This window comes from Aulonocara stuartgranti, assembly GCF_965226115.1.
Source record: "Aulonocara stuartgranti genome assembly, chromosome: 16".
Taxonomy (NCBI): Eukaryota; Metazoa; Chordata; class Actinopteri; order Cichliformes; family Cichlidae; genus Aulonocara; species Aulonocara stuartgranti.
In genome coordinates this window covers 30,539,852-30,553,557 of record NC_138952.1, presented here as the reverse complement: position 1 = coordinate 30,553,557, position 13,706 = coordinate 30,539,852, and the positions used below count along the sequence as shown (strand labels likewise).

The window sequence follows — 13,706 nt, the reverse complement described above, 5'->3', positions numbered from 1 at the left end:
CATGTGGATATGTGCTCGTTTTATATGCTTGGGATTAGAGATGGACCGATCCGATATTACGTATCGGTATCGGTCCGATACTGACCTAAATTACTGGATCGGATATCGGAGAAAAATAAAAAATGTAATCCGATCCATTAAATATCACGAAAGCACCTCACAAAACTTGCAACACGCCGTAACTCACCTCAGAACGTTAGCACTCGGAGCAGTATGCATCACGTGATAGAGCGGCTGTGGCATGCGGGACCTGTCGGTGGTCTGGATAGCATGTGGAGCTTCGCTAGCAACCCGACATTTCATCTCCGACAAAGTTATCCCCGAGAGAAGTAAAGCAAGCGTGTAAGTCCATCTCTGAATGTTTGTAAAGCATTCCTGCGTTAAGCTTAACAAGCGATATATGGAGCGACTGCCTCTCGCTCTCCGGCTGCTACTTCAATCATGAAACTGCTTAACGATCAGCTGATCGGCTTTTCTGTCGCGAGTCCGTCTCTCTTGTTTGCTTTTGGCCCACTTTGCACCAGAAAGAGGAAACCAGCGGCTGAACAACAGCAGCACGTTTAAGCTTGATAAGCTGTTGTTAGAATGTATTTAATATTACTTTCTACTCAAGGATCTTTTTCTACGTAGCTGACGGCTGTAACTGTGCAGGGGCGGATCTAGCAAAGTTTAGCCAGGGGGGCCGATAGGGCATGAACAGGGAAAAGGGGCACAAAGACATACTTTTCTTTATTCTCATTTAAAATGTCTAGCTTTTAATAAATAATTATCCGAATCTTACACCCAAAGTTTTAATTTGATGTAAAAGGAATAGAAGTCCATTACTGTATATAGTAACTATTAAGTCTACGGTAATATATATACCTGTCATGGTCCTGGGTCGTGCGACCCAGTGTTTTGTGTTTTAGCCTATTTTGATGTTTATTCTTTGTTTAGGGTCACTAAGGCAGTCCAGCCATTTGTACATACTACCCGTGTATTAAGTCTCCCTTGCCCTTCGTGTGGTTATGTCATCTCCCCTGTACTACGTCTCCCCGGTTCATGTGTCTTGTCTAATCTCCATGTTTCCTGTTTTACTTTGAAAGTCTGTATTCACGGTCAGTGTATTCAGTTTCACTCCTTCTGTCCTGTCGTTAAGTTCATGTGTGTCAGCTGTGTTCCCATGTGTGGCCACTTCCCCTAATCATCCCTCATGTGTATTTAGTCTCTGTGTTTCATACAGTCTGTCTCGCGTCGTCTGTGTTATCTCCCCTACCCCTTGTCATAGTATCCCAGCCATAGTTTGTATTTTGCAGTCTAAATCTCATTAGAGTCATAGTTTCCCAGTCTATGTTCAGGTTTTCCCTCAGTTACTTTGTTGTTCTTTTCCATGAGTTTTTCAGCCATAATAAAAGGCTCGTTTTGGTTGGAATCCACTCCTGCAGCCTCGTTTGTGTTCGCACCTGGGTCCACCACACACCTTTCCGCACGGTCTGCCTCCGCAGACCTTGACAGTACGACGCGACCATGCCGGACCCAGTGACACAAAGACTGGAGATTGTCCGGACAGTGGAGTCGCTATGCGACAAGTGGCTGCACTGTTCCAGTGAGGAGGAACGGGAGGAGTTCGCCCGCCAGGTAGGGGTGTGCGTGTCTGTGTTCCCCTGGTTATGGGAGACGCTGCACCCCCTCGTCAGCGACCTTCTCGTCTCCGCTCTCCGACTCCGTCCGCAGCAGCAGCGGCCCGGTGGGCGTGCACCTTCACCAGAGCCGTGCCATCGCGCCGTTGCCCCGCCGCCTCATGAGCCAGTGGCGGTCAGAGTCGGAACGGTGAGGCTCACCACGGACACACCATTGGCTCACACTTCATCAGCTTCCGCATCTTCGCCACCGCCTGCCTGCACGGAGATGCCCGAGGCTGTTGACTTCGGTGAGGAGGAGCGGCAGCAGGTGTTGCGAGCGTATCGGGAGGATGAGCTACGCTGGAAGCCCTGGCTTATCTCCGAGGAGGAGCTTCCGCCAGCCGCCCCGCCTCGGACCGGCCGCCCGTCCTCGCTGCCTCGATCGGACTACTCTTCTCCCGCTTCCTTTCTGGCGCGGATGTGGTCGGAGGACGAGGAGCCAGTCACCACAGAAAACCAAGTTCCATCCGCGTCCACTTCAAGACGGAAGCGGCGTTCACGTCGCCGTCGCTCATCGCTACGGCATGTCTCGCCCTCCACTGAACGACACGAGGAGGCTGTGGAGGTAATGGATTTCGACCTCGAGGAGCGGCAGAGCGCCGCATGCGCGCAACTGGAGGAGGAGCAACGGGGGAAGCCAGGGCTCGCTCCTCACTACGGTGAGATTTTCCGCGGGACACGCCTGGCCTTTGGGGGCCCCCGGAGTTGCCAGGAGCTCCCGCCTGACGCTCCGCCAACACTCGCCTCCTCAGCCTCTGCGTCACCGCAGGAGGCTCCACTTTCCATGTTAACGGGGCCCACGGCCAAGAAAAAACGGCGTTCGCATCGTCACCGCATCACCCGATGCTCGGAGGTGAGTGAACCTGTTCTGTCAAGCCAAGTTTCCTCTGAGCGGGCGGCATGTGAAGTAACTACAGACTTAGCCGGTGATATGGCTGGCAATGAGCTATTCACCAAGCCACAGGCTAGGGACAGTCCTTCTCAGCCGATCATGACTGCTTCACTCAATCCTGCAGGGACCACAAAATCTACACATAGACTGAAAGAGACTTCCACTGATTCTCAGGGTAATAGTGTGAGTAGTGGGGTGAAGGTGTTTCCTTTTGTGTCTTTTACCATGTCTGAGGTTCCATCCAAGTCTGAGCTATCTGTTTCTGAGCCTGACCTCAAGAACTGTGTTTTCTCAACTCCGGGGCCCTCTGAAGCCACAGTAATCAAGGATATTGCAGAGTTGGCAAATCATGGATTAAAGTGTAACATGACTAGTGATCCTGTTTTCCCTGCTACTCTTGTGTTTAATGAACTGAAAACGGTGAACGCCGATCATGAACTCTAACCTGTCAAGATGAAAACATAAATGCTGATCATGGTAACCTGGACTGTGTAACGTCACAATATGAATTCTGTCTTCCTGAAGGTCATACACAGGGTGATTCTGAACTGTTTTGCTCCAGCACCAGTACCTCCACTCAGGAGATGGAGGCTGAGATCAGGGTTAATGTGACACCGTTTTCTCCTGTCTCTGTGAACTCATCACTGGATAAGATTTTAGCCTCGAACAATGTTGTAACCACTCACTCTCAGCCTGAAGTGTCACCTGCTTCAGTTAATGGTTTACGTACCGTTTTGCCTGTATCTGTCTCTCCACTCAATATAGTCATCACTCTGACGCCACAGATCACTGCGGGTGCAGGTTCCAACAAACACATCCATCCAACACACCACAGTCATGCTACCACGGTGACATTGGTTAGGTCCATACCTGTGTGTTTACTGTTTTTTCAGGAGTTAGCTCCTGATGATCTAAGCCTTGTTTTTGTGGATCGAGTGGCAATTCTTGTTTTCCGTATGGTTGAACCAGCTCCTCTGAGCCGCACACTACCATCGGTTAAGTCCAACCAGCTTATGTTGGCCTCTCCTAGGATTACTGAGACTGGGCCAGTAACCTGCGAGCCACCTTGGACTGATGCAGACTCTGGGAACCTAATGATTGCTGGCTCTGAACTGGTGGTCCCTACCACTGTTCACTTCACGGTTTTTCATGCCAAGATGTTAAGCCCTATAGACTGTTTTCTACCTGTTTTCTCTCTCTCTGGGTTTGTGCCTCAGCAGCCTGTGTTTCCTCAGCTCCTAGTCCAGCCAGGGGCCTACATAACCGTTTGTCCTGCATCTGCTGTTGGACTCCCGGGTGTGCCTATCCGGCACCCTGCGGCGACACCATCGCTTCACGTCACGTTAGCTGGAGGGTCCGAGGGGCCCGTCCAGCCACCCGTCTCCGCTGGAGGGTCCGAGGGGCCCGTCCAGCCACCCGTCTCCGCTGGGGGGTCCGAGGGGCCCGTTCAGCCTCCTGTCTCCGCTGGAGGGCCCGAGGGGCCCGTTCAGCCTCCTGTCTCCGCTGGAGGGTCCGAGGGGCCCGTTCAGCCTCATGCCTCGTCAGCTGGAGGGTCCGAGGGGCCCGTTCAGCCTCCTGTCTCCGCTGGAGGGTCCGAGGGGCCCGTTCAGCCTCATGCCTCGTCAGCTGGAGGGCCCGAGGAACCTGTCCAGCCGCCACCTGCGGCCACCTCGTCGTCGCCTGGTCCTGCTTCATCCGAGTCTTCGTCCTCGCCTGGTCCAGCCTCCGCCTGTGCTTCTGCTACGCCTGGTCCAGCCTCCGCCGGTGCTTCTGCTACGCCTGGTCCAGCCGGTGCTTCAGCGTCGCCTGGTCCAGCCGGTGCTTCAGCGTCGCCTGGTCCAGCCGGTGCTTCAGCGTCGCCTGGGCCAGCCGGTGCTTCAGCGTCGCCTGGGCCAGCCTCCGCTTCAGCGTCGCCTGGTCCTGTGCCCTCCAAGCCTCGGCCGGTACGCCTGACACTTGGGAGCCGCCGCTGCCTTCCGCGCGGCCGGCCCCCTGAACTGCTCCGTCTCCTTCGTTGCCGCCGCTGCCTTCCGCGCGGTCAGCCCCCTGAACTGCTCCGTCGTCGCCTTCGTCGCCGCCGCTGCCTTCCGCGCGGCCGGCCTCCTGAACTGCTCCGTCGCCTTCGTCGCCGCCGCTGCCTTCTGCGCGGCCGGCCTCCGGACCGGCTCTGTCACCTGTGCCGCCCGCCTGGTCGGCCCCCCGACCATGTGACCCGTGTACTCTTGTGCCTGTGGGCTCTGGGTCGGCCCCCTGAACTTTGTTTTGACTTTGGTCTTGTGCTCCTGTGTGTTCTGTTGTTCGTTTTGTTTCCTGTTCTGGTCCCTCCGTCCTGGTCCCCCGCCTCCCGCCCTGGGTGGGGTTTTTCTGTTTTTGTTTGGTTTCTCGGTTTTGGGCTGTCGGGAGCCAGCCCTTGAGGGGGGGGTATTGTCATGGTCCTGGGTCGTGCGACCCAGTGTTTTGTGTTTTAGCCTATTTTGATGTTTATTCTTTGTTTAGGGTCACTAAGGCAGTCCAGCCATTTGTACATACTACCCGTGTATTAAGTCTCCCTTGCCCTTCGTGTGGTTATGTCATCTCCCCTGTACTACGTCTCCCCGGTTCATGTGTCTTGTCTAATCTCCATGTTTCCTGTTTTACTTTGAAAGTCTGTATTCACGGTCAGTGTATTCAGTTTCACTCCTTCTGTCCTGTCGTTAAGTTCATGTGTGTCAGCTGTGTTCCCATGTGTGGCCACTTCCCCTAATCATCCCTCATGTGTATTTAGTCTCTGTGTTTCATACAGTCTGTCTCGCGTCGTCTGTGTTATCTCCCCTACCCCTTGTCATAGTATCCCAGCCATAGTTTGTATTTTGCAGTCTAAATCTCATTAGAGTCATAGTTTCCCAGTCTATGTTCAGGTTTTCCCTCAGTTACTTTGTTGTTCTTTTCCATGAGTTTTTCAGCCATAATAAAAGGCTCGTTTTGGTTGGAATCCACTCCTGCATCCTCGTTTGTGTTTGCACCTGGGTCCACCACACACCTTTCCGCACGGTCTGCCTCCGCAGACCTTGACAATACCCTAGTAAGCTATAGTACTTTTTCCTTTGGGAAGGTACCATCTGTGCAGTCTGCAATTTTGCTGAAGAAAGATGTTGAATCTATTTAATATTTCTTGAAAAATAATTGATTTCTGTGCATTTTTTTCACACTGCATCAAATTAAGGTTGATTACGTCGATTAAGCATCATGAGGTGGAGCGTGAGGGGTGGTTCCCTATTTTTTATTTATTTATTTTTGTTGTTGCTGGGAGTTGGAACCCTATTAGTTAGGTTGCTTAATATTTACGCTAAGTACTCTTTAAAATACCAGAATAGGGAGGATGGTGTAGGTTTAAGTTTATTAGATTGATCAGTATTGCTGAACTATGAAACATTTTTTTTTGCATACAGGTATAACAGAATAGCTTTAGTGTAGTTGTTGTTTTAAACTTGAGTATGAACTTATACAAAATTCAGCAAGATATTTAAAAAAAAACAGTTTTGTTGATTAAAAAACACTATATCGGATTCATATCGGTATCGGCAGATATCCAAATTTATGATATCGGTATCGGTATCGGACATAAAAAAGTGGTATCGTGCCATCTCTACTTGGGATCATTGTCCTGTTGTATGATCCATTTTCAGCCACGCTGTAGCTGTCAGACAGATGGCCTCTATCATATTTCTATATACAGAGGAGTCCATCATCCACTCAGTGACTGTAAGGTGCTCAGGTCCTGAGGGCCGAATCATCATCCAAATCGATACCTGTCTACAACCATCCTTGACAGTTGGTATGAGAGGTTTTGGTTTTCGTCAAATGTTTCGCTGTCCATTATGGCCAAACATCTCCACTTGAGTCTCATCTGTTCTACAGGTGTTTTGCTCTGTTTACATGCAGCTTTGCAAATCTAAGCTGTGCTGCCGTGGTCTTTTTACAGAGAAGAGGCTGTCGCCCAGCATCTCCCCAAACAAGCTATAGTAGTTTTTAGTCTTTTTCTAACTGTACCGTCATCACCAACTTTTACATTATAGAGTCTGAGATGCAGCTCTCTTTGTTATTTCTCTGAGCATTGCACAGTTTGACTTTAGACCGAATGCTGCGATGTTCATTCCTGAGATGCACAACTGAACGCACCGGAACAGCAAACTGCCAGAATGTCTTCATTTATAAAGTGCTCACAGTTACTGCAAATCAACTCATCACAAGCGTCTGATTAGCACCATCTGGCTGCTGCTTACCCTCTAAATTCATATGGAAGCAGTAAAGGTTTTTCACAGAACTACATGGTCCTGTGAAAACCTTCTTTTGCACATGAATATCTGCTGACCTCTACTCTGAGCTTGGACTTGAGCTACCTAAATCTAAAGCTGCATGTTTTTTTTGTTTTTGTTTTTTTTAAGTGGATCAAAATGTGCCTCAAAACCACTTTTAATTTTCTTTCTCAATATGCTGTCGACATGTAGCCGAGGGATGAACCAACACGTCTACATGGCGTAATATTCTGGTCAATTGATGAAACAGATGTTTCTCCCTGTTACAACACCCCACGTAGACACAACATCTTGGTCTGACATTCTAGACTCTGAATAAATGTATTATTTTTTTAAATCATCATTAACGTTCAATAACCGTGCTGTCCTTTTTATGTGATGTTTCTAATTAAAGTTTTTGTGAAAAGTTTACAAGCTCAGCATTTAATAATAACACATAAATGTAAAAAAATAGAAAACTTAAAAACAGTAGCCAATCAGCTATTTCACTGTCATACATGGAGCCCGAATATAAAATTTCAAAGCAGACACATTCTGAAAAACCAGTATCCTTTACTTAACTCGGCTGCACACTCACACCTTGATTCACACTCATGTTTTTGTGCTTGTTTATTCAGTAAGAAGATCTTTTGCTTAACTAAAACTTGAATCTTTCTTAATGTTAGCGTGTTGACATAATCTTTAGCTTATCAGTGTAATTATTCGACCAGCAGAACAAAGCAGTCATGCCACACCCAACACTGCTGCCGTCTCTTCTGACAGTAGAACACTTTGAAGTTGTGAAAGGCTCTGACAGGTGTAGTCAGATTACTGCCCACAAATTTTTTTCTGCATTATTAAAACACGTACAGCAGCTAACAGGACAGCCTGCCCCTCCTGGTACAAGGAATACAGCTTCCTGACACTTTGCTATATCAAGAAAACAGCACAATAGACCTGAATGAAAGCGAGGGTGGGTTGTGATTCATGAATAATTTACTTCCTGTTAGCATGTCCTTTCTGCAGCTGCTCCATCACATTATTGTCTCCCCAAAACACTTCTGTTGTGTTTTGTAAGGCTTTGTTTATTTCTTTGTTGCAGTGCATTTGACGTCTCAGGGCCACCGTAGTATAAGTCAAATTCTCTTTGTGTTGGCAATAATCACTTTAGTGTTACCAGCTTTGGCTCAAGCGATCTGTGCTAACCCAGGTGTTTGTTTTATTCTCATCTATAACAGGTGAACGGACCCTACCATCATTCAGAGGCTTCCGGTCTGTGACACGAGTCCAATCGAATCTTTCTGTCCCAAGTGGCGAAGTGGTGGATGTCTTTTCTGGACATGAAGTTTTCTGTGTGGTCTGACCTCCAACCTCCTCTTTAAGGCTTTGAACCTCAGTTGAGGAAACTCTTCTTTTGTTCTGTTCCTGCCAAAAAAGACCAAATTAAGAGTCGCAGTGCACATATAGCACGGCGCGGTCTGGTGAGCAATCATTGTTACTCACCACAGACTATTTTTGGATCTGGCATGGCTCCTGGATTATGCCTTATACTGAGAGACTTACTCAGCAGTTTTGTCATACTGCCCAAAATATGAAGTATCACATCATAGCTGGCACTTAACTCAAAGGCTTCCCTGTGATGTGGTCGTATCAGACATCCTCGCCCATGTCTCAGAAGATGGCTTTTCAAATGCTGGAGTGATACGGGGAGTGCCTGTTTGGATTTCTACACCACACGGAGCAGCAGAAAGTCTGCAGTAAAGACAAACATTGGGTTTTGCTCAGCCGGAAGTTTTTCTCCACCTGTTTCAGCGTAATATGAGACCGTGAGCGCCAGCAGTCCAAACCGGAAAATTCCAGACAAACATTAATGCCGGGGAGATTTTCTTTGATTAAAAGCACACGTCAGCTGGCTAACATTCAATTTACATCACAAGGTCATCTTCATATTGTGTGAACATGTGAAGTTAGCTTAGCTTGGCACAGAGACTGAAAGAGGAAGCAGAAAGGCTCAGCTTAAGGTGTCAGAGTCACTTCAGCTGTAGCATCATACATTAAGTTAAATTCACAAATATTACAGGGAGATGCCTCTTATCGTCACCATTTCCCAGATATGTAGATCTGTTACTAGAGGCAGTGCTGAAGTACTTCTGCTTAGCATTAACAATGTAAAAAGCCCTGTTTGTTTTCCAGTAGCTTTATGGTGGGCCTGAAAGGAAGCAGGGCATGTGTGCCTCTACCAAACTTGTTAGCACCGTGTCACTGAAACGCATATTTAACCTCACACATTTAACAACATATGCCTAACATTAACTGCTTCCGATCTTTGACAGTTCTAACTTAAATACTATAAAACACGTTAATTTTCCTGTTTCTGGAGATGGAACATTTGTAACTGTTTCTTGAAGCAGTAACTGGAATCATTAAAAGAAATTGGCCACTAAACAGTGATACAGTTCTAATAAGGCAGTGCCTCTGTAACCCACAACAGTGGAAACATGATGTACAAGTGAACCTAAATTACACAAGTCAAGTCATGAGGAGTCCTCACTCTCACAAGCGCCGTGAAGGAAAGTGATTAACTATTTTTTGTGCTTTTGTGTCAAATCGCTCTGTTACTCAGTCACTAACTCCTTTGTTTGCACAGCTCGCTTCACTTTACGTTGTCGTCTGTAGTTTGATTTATCTTGGACTGCCACATGTGTGGGTGTCCAGGTCAAATGGAGTGAAGTAAACTCTGAAAGCATTTCTGATTGTCTGAACCTTCGATCAGTCATGATGTAGCAGGACCCCCGCATGTGTGGTAGCCCAACACTGACACTATCACCATAAATCGGGGGGTTCACCTGTGTGTAGTTCTGCGTTCATCCAGGCCAAACATCAGGAACTCTGCATGATTGCATTTGAACTGTGTTGGCTGCATGGAAACTCTTTAACCTTGAAATGAAAGCGGGGATGTTATTTAACACTAGCACACAGAGTTCAGCTTCTAACTTTTGAGGTTTCAGATAATGTGATGTGCACACTGGTGGGGGGTATATATCTCGTGTCACTTACTCCAGGAGCTTCTGTTTACTGTGTTTGTAGGGCTCCTTCTAAAATCAATAATAAATGCCCTCGTGAGGAAAGCATGCGCAGTCAGATTGAGCTATTTAATGTCTTTTGTTGTTTTCCTCAGTGCTTTGAGTTCCATCCAGTGAAATGAGGTTAGTGTTCCCTCCTTTGACAAAATGAAATGTGCTGTCACTGTTTTACCTTCAGCTGAATCGGTCAGCACAGACTTGCTGTTAGAACTGTGATTATATCAGAATGTGCATCAATGAGCCAAAATATCTGTGTGTAGATGTGTCCTGTTTGGGGGAGTTTTTTATCATTTTAAAGTGATATGTGGAGGGCCTGCTGTTTGACATCCTCTGAGCTTTACAGGAAATGATGTCATTCATGTTTAAATTTCCTGTTCTTTTTTTTTTTTTTAAACACTTTGATCACAAGAAGTTTTTTTTCTTGATAATAACGGGCTTAGACTATCCTTTTAGAAAAGAGCTGGTTGTATTGTGGAAAGTATTTAATACCTGATGAAGAATAAAGATTGATTTTGGTGCTGTAGAAACGTTTGTTATGTTTTCAAAGTGACTTTTCTGCTTAGTCTCAGTTTTCTTAATAGCGCCTCAAGGTTTTGCTCCAATTTGGGAAAAAAGTGTAAAGTTTAATTTCTAACGCAACTCTGAATTCTTACAATCATCATTATTATTATTCAGGTGCATCATAATATTCCATTTACCTCGCAGCTAATGGATGAGGAGAGATTTGGTGCTAAGCTTGTGATGTGTGCTCTGCAGCAACTTAGTTCTGTGAAATGAAAATTCCTCACACGGTTTACATGAAGGGTATTTATGCAACTCTTAGCATTTCGGAGAACTCCATGTTGCTTTGAGTTCAAGCAGTTTAAACCCACATTCCAACACATGTGGTTTGGCTTGACTAAACAGTGAGGTACGGCTGAACGAAGGACGGCTTTTTAACTTCTTACCTTTCAGCCTGAAAAAGTCCATACAGTAAGTATTAATGTTACAACACTGTGATACATTTATTTTTATACATTTTACAAAATTGAAAATTCTTCGTGCTTGTGTTTAACATAAAGCAGAACGTGACACTAAATAAAAGTAAGATAATTCATTCTTTTTGTGGCTCTGCCACAGTTTTTCCTTCCACTGTTGTTTAAACGGGGTCGTGTGATTGTTGGGGTTTTCTCAGGTTTCTCTGTATTATTGTCGGGTCTTAACCTTACAATATAAAGCACTTTGATGCAGCTGTTTTAATTTGACGCTATTTAAATTAAGTTGAATTGAACTGCTCCTCCTTGAATCGCTACCTTATCGTGGTGGAGGGGTTTGTGTGTCCCAGGGATCCCAGGGGCTATGTTGTCTGGGGGCTTTTGCCCCCTGGTAGGGTCTCCCATGGCAAACTGGTCCTGGGTGAGGGACCAGACAAAGAGCGATTCAGAAGACCCCCATGAAAAGAATATCGAGGGAACAGTTTACCCTGCCCGGGATAGGGTTACCGGGGCCCCGCCCTGGAGCCAGGCCCGGGGAGGGTGCCCGAGGGCGAGCGTCTGGTGGCCGGGCCTTAGTCCATGGGGCCCGGCCGGGCACAGCCCGAAGAGGAGACATGGGCCCATCCTCCCGCAGGCCCACCACCCGCAGGAGGCGCCATAGGGGTCGGGTGCATTGTGAGCCGGGTGGCGGCCAGGAGCGGAGGCCCTGGCGGACCGACCCCCGGCTGCCAAGACTGGCAATAGGGACATGGAATGTCACCTCTCTGGTGGGGAAGGAGCCTGAGTTGGTGCGTGAGGTTGAGAGGTACCGGCTAGATATAGTTGGGCTCACCTCTACGCATTGTCTGGGCTCTGGAACCAGTCTCCTGGAGAGGGGCTGGACTCTGTCTCAGTCTGGAGTTGCCCCTGGTGAGAGGCGGCGGGCTGGGGTGGGTATTCTTATATCCCCTCGGCTTGCTGCCGGTACGTTGGGGTTTTTCCCGGTGGACGAGAGGGTTTGTTCCCTGCGCCTTAGGGTCGGGGAACGGGTCCTGACTGTCATCTGCGCTTATGCGCCGAGTGGCAGTTCGGAGTACCCAGCCTTCTTAGAGTCCCTGGGGGGGGTGCTGGAAGGTGCTCCACCTGGAGACTCTGTTGTCCTGCTGGGAGACTTCAATGCTCACGTGGGTAACGACAGCGAGACCTGGAGGGGCGTGATTGGGAGGAACGGCCTCCCTGATCTGAACCCGAGCGGTGCTTTGTTATTGGACTTCTGTGCTAATCACAGTTTGGCCATAACGAACACCCTGTTCGAACATAAGAGTGTCCATAAGTGCACGTGGCACCAGGATGCTCTAGGCCGTAGGTCGATGATCGATTTTGTAATCGTATCACCAGACCTGCGACCATATGTTCTGGACACTCGGGTAAAGAGAGGGGCTGAGCTGTCAACTGATCACCACCTGGTGGTGAGTTGGATCAGGTGGCGGGGGAGGACGCTGGACAGACCTGGTGCACCTAAACGCGTAGTGAGGGTGTGCTGGGAACGTCTAGCAGAGGCCCCAGTCCGCGAGATCTTCAACGCACACCTCCGGCAGAGCTTCAACAGCATTCCGAGGGAGACTGGGGACATTGAGTCCGAATGGACCATGTTCAGCGTCTCCATTGCCGAAGCTGCTGCATTGAGCTGCGGCCGCAAGGTGGTTGGTGCCTGCCGTGGTGGTAATCCCCGAACCAAATGGTGGACACCAGAGGTGAAGGGAGCCACCAGGCTGAAGAAGGAGGCCTATCGGGCTTGGTTAGCCTGTGGGACTCCGGAGGCAGCCGACAGGTATCGACAGGCCAAGCGGAATGCGGCTCGGGCAGTGGCTGAAGCAAAAACTCGGGTGTGGGAGGAGTTCGGAGAGGCCATGGAAAAAGACTTTCGGACTGCCTCGAAGAGATTCTGGCAAACCGTCAGGCGTCTCAGGAGGGGAAAGCGGTGCTCTACCTGCACTGTGTATAGTGCTGGCGGAGCGCTGTTGACCTCGACTGAGAAAATTGTCGGGCGGTGGAAGGAATACTTCGAGGACCTCCTTAATCCCACTGACACGTCTTCCGGGGAGGAAGCAGAGTCTGGGGATGAGGGGTGTGACCCACCAATTTCCGGGGGCGAGGTCACTGAGGCAGTTAAACAACTCCTTGGTGGCAGAGCCCCTGGTGTCGATGAGGTCCGCCCCGAGTTCCTGAAGGCTCTGGACGTTGTAGGGCTGTCTTGGTTGACACGTCTCTGCAATGTTGCGTGGAGATCAGGGGCAGTACCTGTGGACTGGCAGACCGGGGTGGTGGTCCCCATCTTCAAGAAGGGGGACCGGAGGGTGTGTTCCAACTACAGGGGGATCACACTCCTCAGCCTCCCCGGGAAAGTCTATGCCAGGGTGCTGGAGAGGAGGGTTCGTCCGCTAGTCGAACCTCGGATACAGGAGGAACAATGCGGTTTTCGTCCTGGTCGCGGAACACTGGACCAGCTCTTTGTCCTCTCGAGGATACTTGAGGGTGCATGGGAGTTTGCCCAACCAGTCTACATGTGTTTTGTGGACCTGGAGAAGGCATTCGACCGTGTCCCTCGGGGCGTCCTGTGGGAGGTGTTGCGCGAGTATGGGGTGTCTGGCCCATTGCTACGGGCCATTCAATCCCTATACAACCGTTGCAAGAGCTTGGTTCGCATTGCCGGCAATAAGTCGGACTCGTTCCCGGTGGGTGATGGGCTCCGCCAGGGCTGCCCTTTGTCTCCGGTTCTGTTCATAATTTTTATGGACAGGATTTCTAGGCGCAGCCAAGTGGCGGAGGGCTTTCGCTTTGGT

General features: G+C 48.9%; 1 protein-coding gene across 3 annotated transcripts in view; it reads left to right on the top strand.

The window, feature by feature from the left end:
• Window positions 1-10,441, top strand: part of gdap2 (ganglioside induced differentiation associated protein 2) — a 33,022-nt gene extending 22,581 nt beyond the window's left edge. For all 3 annotated transcript variants that reach the window (XM_082507326.1, XM_082507328.1, XM_082507327.1), the window contains exon 14: window positions 8,066-10,441. In XM_082507326.1, coding sequence (XP_082363452.1) covers window positions 8,066-8,107 — 42 coding nt within the window. In that variant the 3' untranslated portion in view covers window positions 8,108-10,441. The remainder of the gene's footprint in view (window positions 1-8,065) is intronic.
• Window positions 10,442-13,706: the final 3,265 nt, after the last annotated feature.